General features: G+C 38.8%; 2 protein-coding genes across 5 annotated transcripts in view; one reads left to right on the forward strand and one right to left on the reverse strand.

Annotated features, from left to right (window-relative positions):
* GIGYF2 (GRB10 interacting GYF protein 2) overlaps positions 1 to 17313 on the forward strand; it is a 117988-nt gene that overhangs the window by 41088 nt on the left and 59587 nt on the right. The gene's annotated exons all lie outside the window — the stretch shown is intronic.
* On the reverse strand, positions 2641 to 13292 carry KCNJ13 (potassium inwardly rectifying channel subfamily J member 13). 2 transcript variants are annotated; one of them, XM_053655297.1, is made up of 3 exons: positions 13149 to 13292; positions 7082 to 7557; positions 2641 to 5481 (listed from the first exon to the last, which is right to left on the reverse strand). In XM_053655297.1, the coding sequence occupies exons 2-3, from the start codon at positions 7539 to 7541 to the stop codon at positions 4859 to 4861; spliced, it is 1083 nt and encodes a 360-aa protein (XP_053511272.1). In that variant the 5' UTR covers positions 7542 to 7557; positions 13149 to 13292; the 3' UTR covers positions 2641 to 4858. The 2 variants fall into 2 exon arrangements, with proteins under 2 accessions (XP_053511272.1, XP_036999958.1); XM_037144063.2 differs by lacking the exon at positions 13149 to 13292 and adding an exon at positions 12861 to 12970.

Genomic DNA, 17313 nt, shown 5'->3' on the forward strand with positions numbered 1-17313 from the left:
TCTATTTCCTTTGCCAGATTGGGGAAATTCTCCTTTATTATTTGTTCAAATAAGTTTTCCACTGGTGGCTGTTCCTTTCCCCCTTCTGGTACCCTTATAATTTGGATGTTGGAGTGTTTAAAGATGTCCTGGAGGTTCCTAAGCCTCTCCTCATTTTTTTTGAATTCTTGCTTCTTGACTCTTTTCTGTTTGGCCATTATTTGCTTTCTTCTGGTCCACTCCATTGATTTGAGTCCCAGTTTCCTTTTCATCGCTATTGGTTTCCTGTGCAATTCCATTCATTTCAATTAGTTTCGCCTTCATATATTTGTCTAATTTGTGGCTATAATCAACCAGTTCTGTGAGGATCCTGATCACCAGTGTTTTAAACTGTGCTTCTGAGAGTTTTGCTATTTCTTCATCGCTTAGATTTATAGGCTCTGGGGCTTTGAGATCTTCTTGAGCCATTTTTGGTCTGTTTTCGCCCGTTAAGTCTGAGGAGTGGAGCCTTGGACTCCCAGGTCGCTGGGTTGTGACTCTGTATGTGGAGGCGGGGTCAGAGCGGGGAAATGGCGGCCCCCTCTGCTGTTTCTCGCAGCTGGGTGAAGAGCAGAGCCTTAGGTTGTTCACCGGGGCAGGGCCACTCAAGTGGCTGGATTATGACGCTGTATGTGGAGGTGGGGTCAGAGCAGGGAAATGGCTGCGCCCTCCACCTCTGCTTGCCGCTGGGGCTGCTGGCTCTCGTCCAATCGCCCACTCCCTCGCTTGTCTATCCACACACTAATGCGAGACCACAGTCAACCCGCAGCCCTGCTCCCTCGCTGTTTCCCCGAGGTCGCTGGGTCTCTCACTAGGTCCAACCCTGCGCCTGGGTTCTGTGCGCCCAAGTCCATCTGACCGAGTTTTGCTGTGCAACCCTGCTCCGCCAGCTGCTGGTTTCACCCCTCTTACTGGTCAGGCTGAAGACTTTGTTGTTATCAGACTTCTGAAAAGTTCAATTTTCTGTGTTCTGGCTGTGTTTTCTGTTGCTAATATTTAGTTGTTTCTAAACTTGGTTGTGTGAGAAAGCACGGCGTCTCCACCCATGCCTCCATCTTGGCAGAAGTCCCAGAGGTATATTTTTTAAAGGCAAGTTCCATAAAACTAAATCAATGCAAGGTAGTTAAAAATATTAAGAAAGTTTTTCCTACAGAAGTATCAGGGCAAGTGCTACTCATGTATATTCAGATGTATCATAGTGGCTTTTATTGAATGCTTTTTGATAAGATACTCACTTTTGGGTTATTCATTGTGCTAATGATTCTGAGCTGTTTTTGTAAGTAATCCACTTGAAAATATTATAGGTTTTTTTTTAAAACGCTTATAATTGTGTCTTACGCTGTTCAGGAACAGCAGTACTAACACTAGTTTGTTGGGATACTGATGTCGTGATCAATTGTGAAATGTCCTGCGATGTTGAATTAAGATAATTTGAGTACAGAAGATTTGTTCTTTTTGAAATTGGAGGTGTTTCTCATTTTGTATTTGCTTCTTCCATGGAGAGAAATATATGCAATATCTGGGTAAAATCAGGCATAAGCCCTGTGAAAACACATGGGAGAATGTGGAAAGAGGTCTGTGATAATGAAATTCCTATTCATTGGGAATTGATTGCACCATAGGGGGAGATCAGTTCCAGTGATCATCTTATAGTACTATGATTCTGTGAGGATGAAATTAAAAGATTATTAAAAAATAAGGAATGGTTTGCCCTGGCTAGTGTAGCTCAATGGATTGAGCACAGGCCTGTGAAGCAAAAGGTTGCCGGTTAGATTCCCAGTCAGGGCACATGCCTGGGTTGCAGGCCAGGTCCCTAACAGAGGACACATGAGAGGCAACCACACATTGATGTTTCTCTCCCACTCTTTCTCCTTCCCGTCCCCTCTTTCTAAAAATAAATAAATAAAATGTTTAAAAAAATAAGGAATGGTTCAGATGATACGAGGCCTGTGTGACACCAGTTAGTGTGTTTGGTATGAAATTTGTTGAAGCAGACAAAAAAGTAGTTTTTGGTTATTAGGCTGCTGCTGGCAGTTGGTAATATGGGCTTGTATGGAAATAAAACTAGGCCTTACAGTTTTTTGTAACTACTTGTCATCAGTTGGTGGGCACTGTCTCAGTATCTGTATCGGTTTGCAGAAGCACTTCTTAAGTTCGGTCTGACAGGGTCTTCCTGGCGATGTGTCTGAGGCTCGTCACTGAGGTGTGGGGTGGCCTGGGCTGGTGAGCTGCATAGCCAGGAAAAGGGGTTGTCGTTTCCACCTCTCGATTAATTTCCTCCATCTTTCTCTTTGCACTCCATTCTCCTGAAAGGGTAATGGTGTCTTTGCAGAAAACTTAATTCCTAACGTAGAAACTGTGATTCTGTGAAGGGAAAGACTTGTGAACAGTGCTTTTGGACGCTTTCAGTGCCCTAGACCAGTGACATGTGTAGGTTTCCTCTGTGCGCCCCAGCCAGGGACTGAACCTGTCTCCTAGGCATGTGCCCTGACTGCAAACCAAACCTGCGACCTTTTGGTTTATGGGATGACGTGCCAACCAACTGAGCCGCATCAGCCAGGGTGTGCTGCAAGAGTTTTTAAAACATACAGAACCTGACTATTTATTTAGTCAGGGGCACTGACCTCTTTTCCCTCAGATTGTCAAACAAAAAAATGACAAAAGTCAACACAACAGTAGCCATTTCTGTGAACGAATCGAAATTATACCTATTTTTTTGGTCAGATCAGCAAAAAATTATATTTTTTGGTGTGCTGCAGAATTTTAGTAATTAGTTTATGTGTGCCATGAGAAAGGTTGAAAATCACTGCCCTAGCCAAAAGTTTTTATTGCATTTCTTAGTTGTCTGTTTTTGAAACATTTTAAAAATAGCATTAGCATACCAATAGAGTGTTTGAGGGGTGTGTGCAAAGTGAAGTCACATCTACTTGTCAGATGTGAAATTAGCATGTGAACAGTGCACTCATGTGGAGAACATGCTGCATTTGTGGGGCAGCTGAGACCCCAGGGCTTGCTCAGTCCTGTGCTGTGTCAGTTTGGGCCACTTCACTTAACTGTCGGATTGTGATCTCTGGAAGGGACAGAGAGCTCTTAGGAAAAAACATGCCATGTAAATCTTGAGACAACTTTTATTTTCACAGGTTAGGTGAATCTCATTACTTTATTGTAGAAATGAGAATTATTGCTGTCCACGTGTTACAACAACAGTTTTGGGTCAGAAATACCTGTTGGTCTGGCTAGTACTTAAAGTAAGAAGACTTTCAAAAAGCAGGTTCACAGTAATTGAGTTTCTGTGTCCTTGACATTCTTCTGCTATTAGACAACTCGAGAATTCTTCTTAATTTCTTTTCCTTTTGGTCAAAGAGTAGAAAAATATGATCACTGCTGTGCCCTGCTCTTCACAACTGCTTGTTTTTACTCAGCTAGTGTTTATTTCAAGCAATGGTTCCTGCGTGGGTCATCATCAGTGGGGAGGGTCAATCTTTCACTTTTCCCATGTAAACCTAAATACAGGAAATTTCAGAAAAAGAGCAGCCACAAATCCAATTGAAAATTGACAGGGTGACTTACTTGGTTCTTGTTTTGTTTGAGGACAGTTTTACTTTTTTATTGGAATAGAACGTTTTACAAAGGATAGTCTTAAACTGTCTTAAACTGGATGTGTAAGGAAAAGGGTTCATCTTAGTATACATAAAGTAAAAATTGGAGTGGAAAAAGCAGAATTTTCAGCAGATACTAGATTTGGAAAGAAATAGTAGATTCATGTAATCCAGCCTCCTACTGGTGAATAAACACTCATTTTGTGTTTATAGAAAAAACTATTTGAAGTTGGAAACAGGAATTTGGGTTTGAAAATATTTCATTCCTTAATTATTTTTTGCTTCATCTATTGGAGATTTTTTCTTTGTTGAATTACATCTGACTAAACCTTTACATCTGTAAAAACTTAAATATATTTGCATTTATAACTTGTAGGTATTTTTTTTTTTTAGTACCATTGAATGGCTTGTCGGTAGGAAGGGAATGGTTTTACTTAGGTTGCAAGCCATTTAATGAGCAGTCGATACGTTTTAAATTACTGTTTGATTATCGTGCAGGGTAGCTTTAATGTAGATATAACTTGGTATCTCTTTGCCCAGAGTACTACCATGGGTTCCATCAGGCTGGAGCTTTTCTTATTTGCTCTGATCACGTTCTGCCACAAATACATGAACATGTGTTTGGGTGTCATGTTGAAATGCTTTTGAAGTTATGTATAAATCTATACTTTGTTGTTTTTCTTGCAAAGTATTGTTCTTAGCTGTTAAAAATTAAAGGGATATTACTTACCCCAGTTTTGTAGTATAAAGAACCAAAGGAATGATTTTTGTTGTCTTGGAAAAAATAACAGTTTTAAAAGGATGTTCACTAAATATTGTGAAATCATTATCTACCTAGGGAGCTAGGTTTGAAACTAAACTCTTGCTTTAACTTGCAGATGAAAATGAGAGATTTATGGTTAATTTTCTTAGAGTTCAGCTGTGTTAAATTTCACTGTTCATTTTACCTTCATTGGTAGTCTCAAACCACATCTTCATAAATTCACCAGCATTTCTGCTATGTTGAGAGGCACTGACTTCGGCAGATAACCACAGGTACAAACTCTGTAAAGTGGAATGTTATATTTCCATAATGTGTATTGTTAGCTCAGCCATTTTTTATGGGCATAGGCATGATGTAATCAGAGAGATGTAATCCGTGTTGGGAAAAAAGAAAATATGAGATATGATGAAGGAAAAGTAGCTGTATAAGTCGCTGGATATATTTAATACATTAAAAAATAGGGTGCTGTGGATACATCTTACTCTGTCAGCCCTGTTTCAGAGATCTGAAAATTGTCAATGCTTCGTCCATTGATACGGATGTCCAGGTCAGTCCTGTTTGGGCTCTTAGAGACCAGGGGAGTGGGAAGTTCAGGAATAGTCTTGTCAAAATTTTCCATCTTGATTTGATATTCACCTTTGGAACCTCGGGTCAGCAGAGATGCAAAACAGTGGTGTAACATGATCTCAGAGGGTAGGTAGGATGTCCTCCTTTGGCATATTTCTCCAGTGCCTTCTTGCATTGCTGAGAGGAACACAACTAATTCAAAGTGGGGAGGATTTTCATGCTGGAGCAGAGTGGCCAGAGGACTCGAAGGTGTAATGGAGTGGTAGTAGGTTAGTGGAAAGATAAAGAATGGACATTCCTCAGAACTGATGCCATCAAGGTGGAAGTCCACACTGGTTTGGTAGAGCTCCCCGTTTTCTCTCTCCTGATAGAGGATAGCTGAGACCCGCACACTGGTTAGAGGGCTAGGTCGAGTGTTGGCCACTTGGAAAATGAGATTAGGTTTGCCATCTACGTGAGTCACAACTGCCAAGTCAGTGAAGCGAATTGAGAATGCTCGATTTTTTGGCCGGGCAATCTTCGCCACAAAGGCACCTAAATTAGAAACCAGTAAGTTGTTTTAGTATGAACACTTGGCATGTCAGTACCTTTTCTGAATAAGGAAGTTATATCAGATAGTTATACATTTCTTGGTACCGTGCTTTAGAAATGAATCAGGAATTGAACTTGTTAATTGGGATAGTCTCATTTGTCTGAAGAATTTTTGAAGGTGTACATACACTCTTATTTAAATATTATGAATTCAGAAGTAGGTAAGCAAAATTTGTTGTTACACAGAAATGTAAAACTTTATCCTCTAGTATGTTTTAAGGTCAAGCAATGGTTATTTTCTGTATCCTGGCCCCATTTTTTTAAAAAGTAACAAAATAAATGCAGTTTGGCTGCAAGCAGACTACATGCCTAAATAGAGATGAGATTCGAAGTAGAATGATTTGGGGTAGGGGAAGGACCCCAAGTCTTCATTGGGGTCAATACAATGAAGAATTTCTTAACTTTGAAACTCATCTTCCTCACGCCTCACCCTGCCCTTTCTCTGAACAGGATGACTCTGGCTCTAAGGGTCTCAGCGCACCTTTTGCCTGAGTCATTGTTCCCAGGGACTCTGGGTTGGGGCTTCCTAACCGCTTTTGTGCCACAGATCTTTTTGGCCTGCAGGTCTATGGAATTGTGCTTTAAATACATAAAAATAAAATATGTAGAAGGAAACCAAGTATATTGAAATCCAGTTGAATATTCTTAAAAGTTGTGTTAATAGGACTGTATGTGCTCCACTAACACATGAACAGAAGGTCGCGGTGTGTTGAGTACTGCCGTGTGAAGGGCTGTGGTGCGCCACGGAGATACGGGATTTCTGTTTGTGTTAAACGGTTGCTGACACTGCTGGGTTTTGTTGCCTACATTTATAATAAAAGGGAACACCACATTTTAGTTAACAGTTAGTGAAAAAAGATGCAAGTTTTTCCTGTCCAAGCCCACAGATCCCCTAAATTTCATCTAACGATGAATCCAGGGAAAGAACTCTTGTTGTAGAAGTTTCATGGTTTGTTGCAGGTTGTGGAGCCACTTGTATATGTCACTTACGTAAAACACGTCAGTGCCTACTTGTGTGCTACTGCTTTATAAGTAAAATTTCATCATCTTTTTGGCAATATTTTGCTAAGAATGTGTAAGCTTATATGTGTACATATAGAGCTGACTTTGGTGCTCTTGTCTCACTCCTATTGAGTAAATGTTGAAAGGTAAACTCAGGAAAAAATTCTAGCTGAGCTAAAAAAATAAAATTCTTCTGTTAGATAAAATATGAATATGTGTGCTGATATTTATTCATTTAACAAACTATTTAGCTTTTCTGAAAAATTATTTTAGACCTTAAAAAATTTGTTTTGGCATTAAGATGTTGCTAAAAGTTAGTGTCATAATGATCCTTTTTTCTTAAGAAGTTCCATTAGGTATAATTTAAGTACAGAGTCATGTTTCTTATCATCTCTCCTATCATTTGTTCTTAGCTCTCTTTTTCAGTCTCTGGCATTACCTGCGAATAATGCAAAGACATGATTTTATAACACAGTTGCTTATAACTGACCATACCCTTTCCAAAACATTCATAATATTTTTAAAGAACAAAAACAATTACCTGTGATGAAAGCCTCCAGCATGAGGCCTAGGAGCATTTGTATGGCAAGTAGGGCGATTGCACTTGGACAGTCACCACTGGGGAACATGGTACCATAACCAATTGTGAGTTGTGTCTCCAGGGAGAAGGAGAATGCAGCTGTGAAACTGGTGATGTACTTGACACAGATAGTGTGGTTTTCAGGTGGGACGTCATGATCTAGTTCCAGATCACCATTCATCTCAGCTAGCACATACCAGAGCACTGCAAAGACAAGCCAGTGGACAACAAAAGAAGCAGAAAAGACCAACATCATCCAGCGCCAGCGCATGTCCATCAGGATTCCCCAGGCGTCTCGTAGATATACAAGACCTCTTTGCGCACCATCCATCTGAAGTGTGCTGTGGCCATCCTTGGTGACCATCCTCCGGTATCTCTGAGTTAGGAGAGGAGCAATAACTTTGCAATTACTGCCATCCATCTCAGGCTGTAAATCTCTGCAATCAAGAGATTTACAGTTAATGTGAATAAATTCCGAGACCTTACTCACTTTGTAGTTTCTTTGGAATGCTTTCCTGACTGCTGGACAGGCTTTTCCAGTTTCTCTGTCTCTCTACTCTGGTTACAGAAGACATCATTTTCTAAGTCATTCACTTGATAGCTAATCTTGGCATATCACTTATTGTTTCGTAGAATGACTGTTAAAATATTGTTTGGCATTTTAACATTTCAAATATGTGTAAAAAATTCCTGAGGGTTGAGATTATGGTTCATGGCTTACTGACATCCCTGTATCTTTTTGCAGAGATCCAGGGACTAAACATTATGTATAAATAAAGACTTTTCATTGTTAATGATTTATAATTATGAAAACTGATAATTAAAAGGAGTGTGTAAATAAGCAGAAATCATTTGGAAGTGTAGTGTTAAACTAAATGTTTTGATACCAAAGTTAGTACTGGGACAAGACTAAGCTTTTAGAGCATCGTAGTCTAATACATGTTTTCTAGTTAGCGTGTTGAAAGTTTTATGATTAGGTTTTATTTGTTCTTGTCACTTGGTGGTCTTTTTCATGGATTCTTTTCTTCCATGGTTGATGGATTGCTACCCTTCTTAAATATTCTAGATGCTGATTAGATTGTGGGGTAGATAATTATTTTCTTGGCAAAATAAAGTCTAAGTAGAGATTCCTAGATAATATTAATTTTGAAAGTAGATAAACTGGAAGATAAAGATTCAAGGTTAATGAGCTAAAATAATCATTATATCAAGTGGCAGTTTTTAAAAGGTAATTAATTAGTTTTTAACTGTAAACAGTTTTTTTTTAATCAGTGATTACCCTTTTCTCTGTGAGTAGAAATAATACTGTGTGTTTTCTTTGTGACCATCCTCACATATAACAGAGGAGTCTTGAGACCTGTGTAGAGGCCACCAGGAACTGAATGGGAAATGCTGCTTTGCTCCTTCTTTGCCATAATTCAGTAAAAAGAATTACAGTTAACTCTTTTCTTTGCTGCTTCCTTTAGAAGCAAATGCCCTTAGAAGTAGTGCATATCCCGTCCTGCCATTTGAAGGACAGTGCTGCACTAGTGGGCTGGGGCATGCAGAGTCAGCTTGTTGCTTGGGTTTGCTGGACCCTGCCTATGTCTGGGGACTTGGGAGACTGCCTTCCTGTGCTGTTGGAATTGAACATTGGCCAGCTGGGCATACCCTTTCTCTTTTGTTAGGAGGCTAATTTTTTATTATTGGTGATAGTAGAGAAATTCTCTCTTTTTTTTTTTTTTTTTTTCAGATTTGAGTTACTAATGGGACGCTGAAATGATTGATAATTTATTTCGATTAGATGGCCATTTAAGTTTCATATTATAAACTTAAAAAAAACTTAGGGCCCTGGCTGGTTAGCTCAGTTAGTTAGAGTCTAGTCCCAATAAGCCAAGGTTGCAGATTCAATCCCCAATTAGGACACATACAAGAACCAGCTGATGAACACATAAGTAAGTGGAACAGCAAGTCAGTGTTTCCCTTTCTCTCTCTCACAAAACAATTAATAACCTGGCCATTAATGTTTTATAATTTGCTATGCTTAACAAGTTGTTTTACTTAGTGTATTTTTCTTGGCACAGTTATTTAATAACTCATTTTGCTAGATTCTTTAAATGTTTACAAGACTTGATCTGTCTCCTTTTGGAAATAACAACAACAACGAGGAAGTATTCACAGGCACTGTGCTAAGTGCATTTATATTGCATTATCTCTAACTAGTACAGAGTGAGATGGACATACTATCCCATTTTTCAGATGAAGTCACAGAGGATCAGGCAGATAAAAAAAATTTACACAAGGCAGTAAGTAGAGGCTTTGGATTATTTGAATTATTAACCAAGTCTGGCTAACTTCACAGCTGGTAAAAATTTTTCTTTTTTCTTTTTCCTACAGGAAGGTGTTTGTTTAGAGTTTGGTGAAGTAATCTTTCAAAAGACAATTGGTACTGCATTCACAAAATAATTTTTAATAGCAGATATTTTTAGCACCTTTAATAGATGCTCTTCTTTCCCCCTAGTTGTCTCAAGTATCTGTTTTAAACCATTGTTAACTTATGACTCTTATGACAGTCACAATTAATAACATTAGTTAATACATGTTATGTGTTCTGTGCCAGGGATCATACTTACACTTCACATGTATTAATTGAGTGCCTGGCCAGAGCAACCTCAGTAAGCATTGCTTGACTGTTACTAATAATGGTTTTTTCCTTTTAAATCTCACTGTAAAGGCACCATTATTATGCCCACTTTACAGATAATGAAACTGAGGCACAGTGAGTTTCCTAAGATCACAAAGGTGTAGTAAGTAGTGGTGAATCCTGGGATGAGTCTGTGGTTCAGAGTTAGTGCTGTATTGCCCCTTTGACACTGGTTAGCCTTCATGAGTAACAGTTTTATTTGACAAATTTTGTTCAAGAGCCACTACAGAATATTTGTTCTTCAGTTCAGGAATGCTTGCTTAGGTTCAGACCTATGATTTGTAGGCAAGAAATAGATTTTCAGTTAAGGAAGACATCTTGCAAGATTTGAAGATTAGTACAATCAGAATTATTACATAGTCAATCTAGGATTCTGCAGACCAGTCATTAAAACAAAATATGGAGAGGAGAATTCTTAAATAGCCTTGCCAAATTTGTATTTTGCTAGGTGAGAAAATAATTTTTAAAATGCAATACTATCATCATAATTTTAAAAAAGACATGTAGGCACTTGAAGAGGAAGAAGGGTGTAAGAATAAAAGGATAGTTGGCTGTAAACCACACGTGGTTCCGCATCCTCCATGACATTCATTGTTTCCTCCTGCCTGTGTGGAAGTGCCCACCAGGGACCTCCATGCCAATGCTTATTTCACCTGAGGAACCACTGATTGCTTATTGTTTCACAGTAATTTTCAGGGGAAAGCTACATGATAATTTTTAATTTTCAACCTGCTTCATTAAGTTCTAAGATGCATTACCTGGGAGGTAGCCTTTCTCTACAACACAGGTAGGGAAATACAAGGCCCTCGGGCTGAATGCAGCCCTCCACCTTGTTTTGTCTCTATCCTGGGGGGCAGCTCCGAGCTCTCACTTAACTGTTTAAGGAGCAGTTACATTTATACAGTCCTAGATAACATTCAGCCCTTTGAAGGCAACAGCAAGGCTGAAGTGGCCCCCAGTGAAAATGAGTTTGACAGCCTTGCTCTACAACTATAGCTAACAAAATTAGTTATTATTATTTGTTTCTTTTCGGGATTGTTAATTGTAGCACCCATGCTCTAGGCTTTTGCAAGTTCATTCTTTTTCTCTTGCTGCTAAATAATTTAGTTAGAAGGCTAATACCAGCACAGCAAGGCAGTAGTATCTTTTTATGTATAAAACCTTGCTAGATCTTGTTCAAATTGTGTTGGGGAGGGGAGTAGTTGAGAGAAGATAAGATTCTGATCCCCACCTGTATGACTCCTTTCTTTGGACTCAGTGGTTGGTTTAGTGTGAGGAAGACACACTGGGGAATCTAGCTGGCCAGGCTCTGGCTCTGCTGATCACATAGCTTTGTCAGTGTGGGCAAGCCACCGAATCCCCTTCTAGGCTTCTCCCCCCCCCCCAAGATTTTATTTATTTATCTTTAGAGGGGAAGGGAAGGAGAGAGGGAGAGAAATATCAATGTATGGTTGCCTCTCCTGCACCCCCTACTGGGAACTGGCCTGCAACCCAGGCATGTGCCCTGACTGGGAATCGAACTGTGATCCTCTGGTTCGCAGGCCTGCGCTCAATCCACTGAGCTACGCCAGCCAGGGCCCCTTCTGGGCTTCTTTGTATCAAAAAAGGAAAGAGAAGAAGGAATTAAGTGATACCTTAAAACCGTACATGTTTGTAAACTTATTGCCATGTTCCTCAACCGGAAGGTTCCTCAACTGGAAGGTTTTTCTATATAATATGTTTGCTTATATGGCGTTTAAAAGATTATTGTTGCCTGGTACATGTAGATTTCCTTTCCACCCAATTTAGAAGTACCTGATGGGGCCCCTGGCTGGTGTGGCTTGGTTGGGACCTCATCCTGTGGGCTGAAACATCACAGATTTGACTCTTGGTCGGAGCAGTATGAGAAGGCAACCAAGTTGATACCTCTTTCTCACATCAGTGTTCTCTCTCTTCCTCTCCCTGCACCTTTCCCTCTCTCTACTCCCCTTCCTCTCTCTCAAAGCAATGAAAAAATGTCCTTGTATGAGGATAAAAAATAAAAGTGTCTGATGTGTAGATACTATGTTTATGCTATTATGTTCCCAAGTAATTTTCATATCACTGTAGGCACAGAAGTATATTTTTTTAAATTAAAGTTGACATACAATATTACAGTTTCAGTTGCATAGCATAGTGATCAGATGTTTTTAAACCTGATGACATGATAACCACAATAGGTGTAACTATCTGTCACCTACTACACGTCGTTATTACAACATTATTAACTATATTCCCCATGCTGTAATATATCCCCATGAATAATTTTGTCACTGGCGTTTGTACTTCTTCATCTCCTTTACCTTTTTTGCCCATTTCCCCCACCTGCCTCCCATCTGGTAACCATCAGTTTGTTCTCTATATCTGTGAATTTGTTTCTGTTTGTTTTTATTGTATTTATCTTGGTTTGTATTTATATGATTCTCATCAACTGATTCCAAAAGAAAGTAGACTTAAAGCTTGGGAAGGTTTGCTTGTATCTCTCTGTGTGTGGGCTGTAAAATTTTCCCCATTTCTAAACTGTTTGGTGGAAGAAACTACTTTATACAAATGATAGTTTGGCTGCTTCATTGGTCATCACAGTAATGGATTCATTCTACTCATTGGATTGTAGCTCTAAAAACCGTCTCTTACTGCCATGTAATGTAGCAGTGCAGTTCACACTGAACAGTTCAGATACGGACTGTAACAACAAATACTAAAGGATTACAGTGTTACTGTGTATTTGTCAACATCTGATATAAACACTTTAAGATCAGATAGAGTTTTAATAATCATCTCTCCTGTCCCTCCATAATTAGGGCAAACAGTGTGAGTTCTAACTGTATTACATAAGCTCAGAGATTCTTTTAAATCCTTATTTGCAGAAGCATCTAATTTCAGTAATCCACGCTTAAAACACAATTTAAAATTAGGATACTCATCACTTCTTTTTGTGGATTAAAAAAATACAATTTTTTTTGTAATTTGTATGCTCATTTGGGGTTCTTTAAATCCCTTTAGAAAGAAAACGGTACATTTTTGTTAAAAGTTACTGACCTTTTTAGGGTTTTTCTCTTTACTCATTTCTATATTATAATGGAGAATTAGTATACATTCAATAAAACAAGAAGAAAATTTTCAGTAATGCTTTCAGTAGGACTGTTATTCCATTTCTAAAATTTAAGGAAAAAAATAAAGAACATTAAGGTATGACCCTGAAGGTAATTATCTTTGTTTTAAAGCTCTATTGGCAATATCTAGCTCTGTCCCTATTTGCCAGTCATTTTCTTTCTCTGTTCCCCTTTAAGGAAAGAAATAAGAATGAATATTATTTCATGTACTCACCAGTTTTTTGTTTTTTTTTTTTTGCTGGGTCAGCCTGTATGCACAGGTAGGTCTTGAGGAAACTCTCAAAGCTGGCCTTTTTGATGAGGTAATTTTACTCTACAAGTCTGGTTTGTAGGTTCTCTTCTTGGACTGGTTTTACAGTTCACATTCCTCTGTTTATAATGTTGTGGGGGCTGGTTTCAGCTGAAGCTGATGTGATTGGTCACTTAGTCTGCAGGGGGGCCAATTAGCTCTGATCATGTGGAAAAGAATGCTGGTTTGTTAGGAGGTCTTTCTTTACCCAACACAAACCTTAACAACTCTGGAGAAAGCCTCCAGAACTGACTTGGAGAAGGGTTGCATTTTTTTCCCTCTAATCTGGACCGGTCTTTAGTAAGTTTGCATAATCTTACTTAAGAGTTTATTTAAAAGTTCAAAGGGATAAAATTCCCTGCAAGATTTCTTTTCAGCAGTCGTTCCTCGTATAGCATGTTGAAGTATAAGGTATTTCCTTTACTAATCTTTTTTTCCCTCCATTTCTTTGGGGATGATATCCTGGAATAAGGACTTTATAGGTATGAATTAATGAATTAATTTTTACCAGTTTTCTTTTCATATCCCATCTCATCAGAATGGCTGTCACTAGTTGTAGAACTAGTAATACAGGTAATTTAGTTACCTGAAATCTTTTGGAGGTGGGGCGTAAGGAGGCAGACTCTTTTTTAGAGGTTGTGTACAGAGACTTTGAATAAGAATAAACTTGTTTGGTACCTTGTACTTATCTTCAAGAAACACACCTATGTGAAAAACGGAAGAATTGTCTTAAGGCATGCTTCAGTGCTGTCGAGGAGCCGCTTCCCTCAGAGGTATGATGACATGCAGTAAATCAAGTGTTCAGAGCTCAGGAAATTTAGCTTCATATCTAAATAGTGTTTGGCTGGAAAACATGTGTGATCCAGCTTGTAGCAACCTTGAAACGAACTGTGAGATGACTTTGTGTAATATGCCTTAGTGAGCAACACTTTTCTCCACGTCCATTAGCTGCTGATTTTAAAACTTTGATCAAATGTCTCAAGTAAGAGGATCTTAGGAACAAAGGCTGCGATTATTCAAAGTAAAGTCATGGAAGGCCTGCTGGGAAATTTATTAATGTAGACCAATATAATGCTACTTAGAAAGTGAAATCCGTCTTTGTAGATTCCTTCCCTGCCCCCTACAATTAAAAAGTATATTAATTCCTTCTTTGTTTTATTAATGCCAAACATTTCAATACAAGTGCAGACACAGCATTGGAAACTTTGACCTTCAGAACTAGAGTAGGTAACAGCATAAAGGAGGGACTTGGGATGTGGTGCTGGTTGCCTGCCTGTGCTGGTAGGAATTATACTTGATATATGTCAGTTGCCATTTTTCTGTTTGTGGGGAAGAAGCCAGAGTAAATAACAGTGTAACACTGCCTTTCAAAAGGCAGAAGTACTGGAGTTTTACCTTCCTTGTGTCTTGAAGAGACATAGCAAGTAAGATAGTAAAGAATTTTACCAAACTTAGAAGCCTCTTTCTATAATACACTCCATTTCAGAATATATTGAGGCAAGAATTATTTGGCAAAAAGATCATCAAGAAATGTCTCAAGTGAAAATGTGTTCTGATTTCTAGATTTCTATTATTTGAAAACTTGCTATGGTCTGTACACAGGGATTCCTAGTTGTTGACTTCTAATTGCTAATGGTATGGATAATGTAGACCAGCTTTGGAGTGCTACCAAGGAGCATAGCACTTTCATTATAATAGCCTGAGCAGTTACATCCATTTCTATTTGAAGTTGCCAGGCTAGCTGAGATTAAACTGATTTTGGAACAGATGATATGCCAATTTCATTCTGAAACACACAGGCCCTCCCATCTAAACAGAATTAATGACTTCAGTTGGAGATGCCTCTGAAGCATCTCCTCTGTGAATGAACATAAATGCTAGATATGTTTATTGATGAGTTTTTTATTCGAAATTATAATGACTAAGCAAGGTGCCAGAACCAGGTAGGTTATTTATTAAATTAAATTCTCTATAACTGAAGGTGTTTGATTTTCTTTTTGGCTGAAGTAATTTAGTATATAATACAAAACTGTACTGCTTTGTACTTGAAAACAGCAAAGCCTTTGGTGGGAGTGTGATGGCCTGCCTGTGTACGTAGATCATCTCCCAACTTCAGGACTTCAGCCGTGGCTCCAGTGTTCTTTTTCTTTTTTTAAATTGTATTTTTCCCCCATTACCATTTATCCTCTTACACCCCACAACCACCACACTGTTGTCTGTGTCCATGAGTCCACCCCCATAGCCTAATCATCCTCCAGTGTTCCTGCTTACACAGTGCACTTAGCTTTCTTTAGAAGGTGCCTGAGGTCTTCTCAGCCCTGCATTCAGTCTCACCCACTGATAGTCTTCCCCGGGGGATTTCAGGCGCCGACTGGGTGTGTACCAGCAGGTGACGGAGCAAGAGAATTTTAGAGATACAGAGCACACTCAAACCATATGCCTTTTCCAAAGAGGTTCTGGTAATGCTTGCTGCAGCCCCTCCAGTTTCTCCCAGCCAGCCAGGAGCTGATCTGTTTTCTGGACCCATGTTAACCAATGGGGCAGACTGTTGCCCTGAGGAGAAAAGTTGGAGTCTCTGGATATAGAATTTAAACTATACCCTAGCGTTCATGAGTTTTGTTTACAAGTAATTGTGGGCAGCAGGGAGGGGGGAATACCAACATCTGGATGGGATTCCCTTTTACCCTTTTCTCTGGCATGAGAAAACATTTTTAGTGTTGATCAGAGAATATATACCTGCATAGAGCAATACAAAATTACTTGCTGGAAGAATTTGCACATAAACAAGCTTCAAAGTCTGTCCCATAATTCCACTTTTGCTTTTGGAGTTCGGGCACTTGTAAGTTCCAAGTCTCACAGCTGTAGATTGTGTTGGCTGAGCGCCTCCGTGCTCCATCTGAAGTTTTCCATAAACACCGTGTTTGGCGGCATGTCAAACACGCACACAGGTGCCCTTTCGCTGCTCTTTCTCCTTAGGAAGTCCACTCAATTAGACCAGAGTAAAACCAATGCTGTGTTTTAATTTTGTTTTATTTTTGGAAGGATCCTATTCAGACTTAATACTTTAAGACAGAAACAAGTATTTATTGCCATTGGGGAAACTGTTAAAACATGTAGTACCTGTGCATTTTAGCATCTTTTAACATCTTAAGTTACTGTGATGTAAGAACAAATGTATTACACAGTATGGGTTGCTCACAAAGTGGTCGTGTTTGTTATAGTGAATAGGAAAAAATACACTCTAAATTTGTGTTTACCTTTCAGGGGCCTTAGACATCTTTAAGACTGACAGAAACCTTCGGCCCTTTTCCTTGAAGAGAACCAGATGCTGGCTGTCAGTGCAAGGGCTCACACCCCATGCGCCTCCTGACCCCGAGCTAGAGACACATGCTGGGTTCAGGCATTTTTTCCAATTATATATTCAGTTGCGTTAACTTTTAAATCATCGTGTTACAAGTTAATTTGTTAAGATTTTTAAAAGCCAACTAAAATATCTGGTTGCTCAACTTTGTCATGGTGCCGATGTTACAGAAGGAGGAAGACTTTGGTTTTAAATGTTAAAAAAAGCATGTGGCTGTCCCTCACTCATTTTAGCTCTGGTCACTTTGGAATCCTAGAATATTTTAGACATGAAAGTAACTTTAGATATTCAAAGTAGCTCATGAATGACTTTAATATTATTTTAAATTATATCAGTAATATATAGGGGTGGGCAAAAGTAGGTTTATAGTTGTGAGAACATAAAACACCAAGTTAATAAAGCTGTTAGGTCTTTTACCAACCCTTCCTTAGCCCATTCCTGTACAAATATATCCTTTTTTAAACTCAAACTATACAGGTGAAATTTTCTTTAATACCCTCACTCCCCGCTCAAATTTATGTAGATATGAATCTCTTTTAATCATCTGGGGTATAAAAGGTTGAATATTTTAGAGCAGTTTGTGCATATAGTGTAAATTTTAGCTGCATTGGTAGTAATTGGAAAGTTTATTTTGTTAGATGATGCTTGAAGTTACTTTCCTCCCTCAAAGTAATTTCTAGAGGTAAATTTTTATATTGAATAAATTGGTCTTGATATTTAATATCATTT

This window comes from Artibeus jamaicensis, unplaced genomic scaffold (assembly GCF_021234435.1).
Source record: "Artibeus jamaicensis isolate MK-2021 breed Jamaican fruit bat unplaced genomic scaffold, CSHL_Jam_final contig_944, whole genome shotgun sequence".
Taxonomy (NCBI): domain Eukaryota; kingdom Metazoa; phylum Chordata; class Mammalia; order Chiroptera; family Phyllostomidae; genus Artibeus; species Artibeus jamaicensis.

What these genes read in the sequence shown, in the direction of transcription:
- KCNJ13 (XM_053655297.1), bottom strand. Translation starts at nt 7,541, where the DNA reads ATGGATGGCAGTAATTGCAAAGTTATTGCTCCTCTCCTAACTCAGAGA. An exon ending in GCTGGAGGCTTTCATCACAG is followed by an intron (nt 5,482 to 7,081) that starts GTAATTGTTTTT and finishes TTTCTAATTTAG; the next exon opens with GTGCCTTTGTGGCGAAGATT.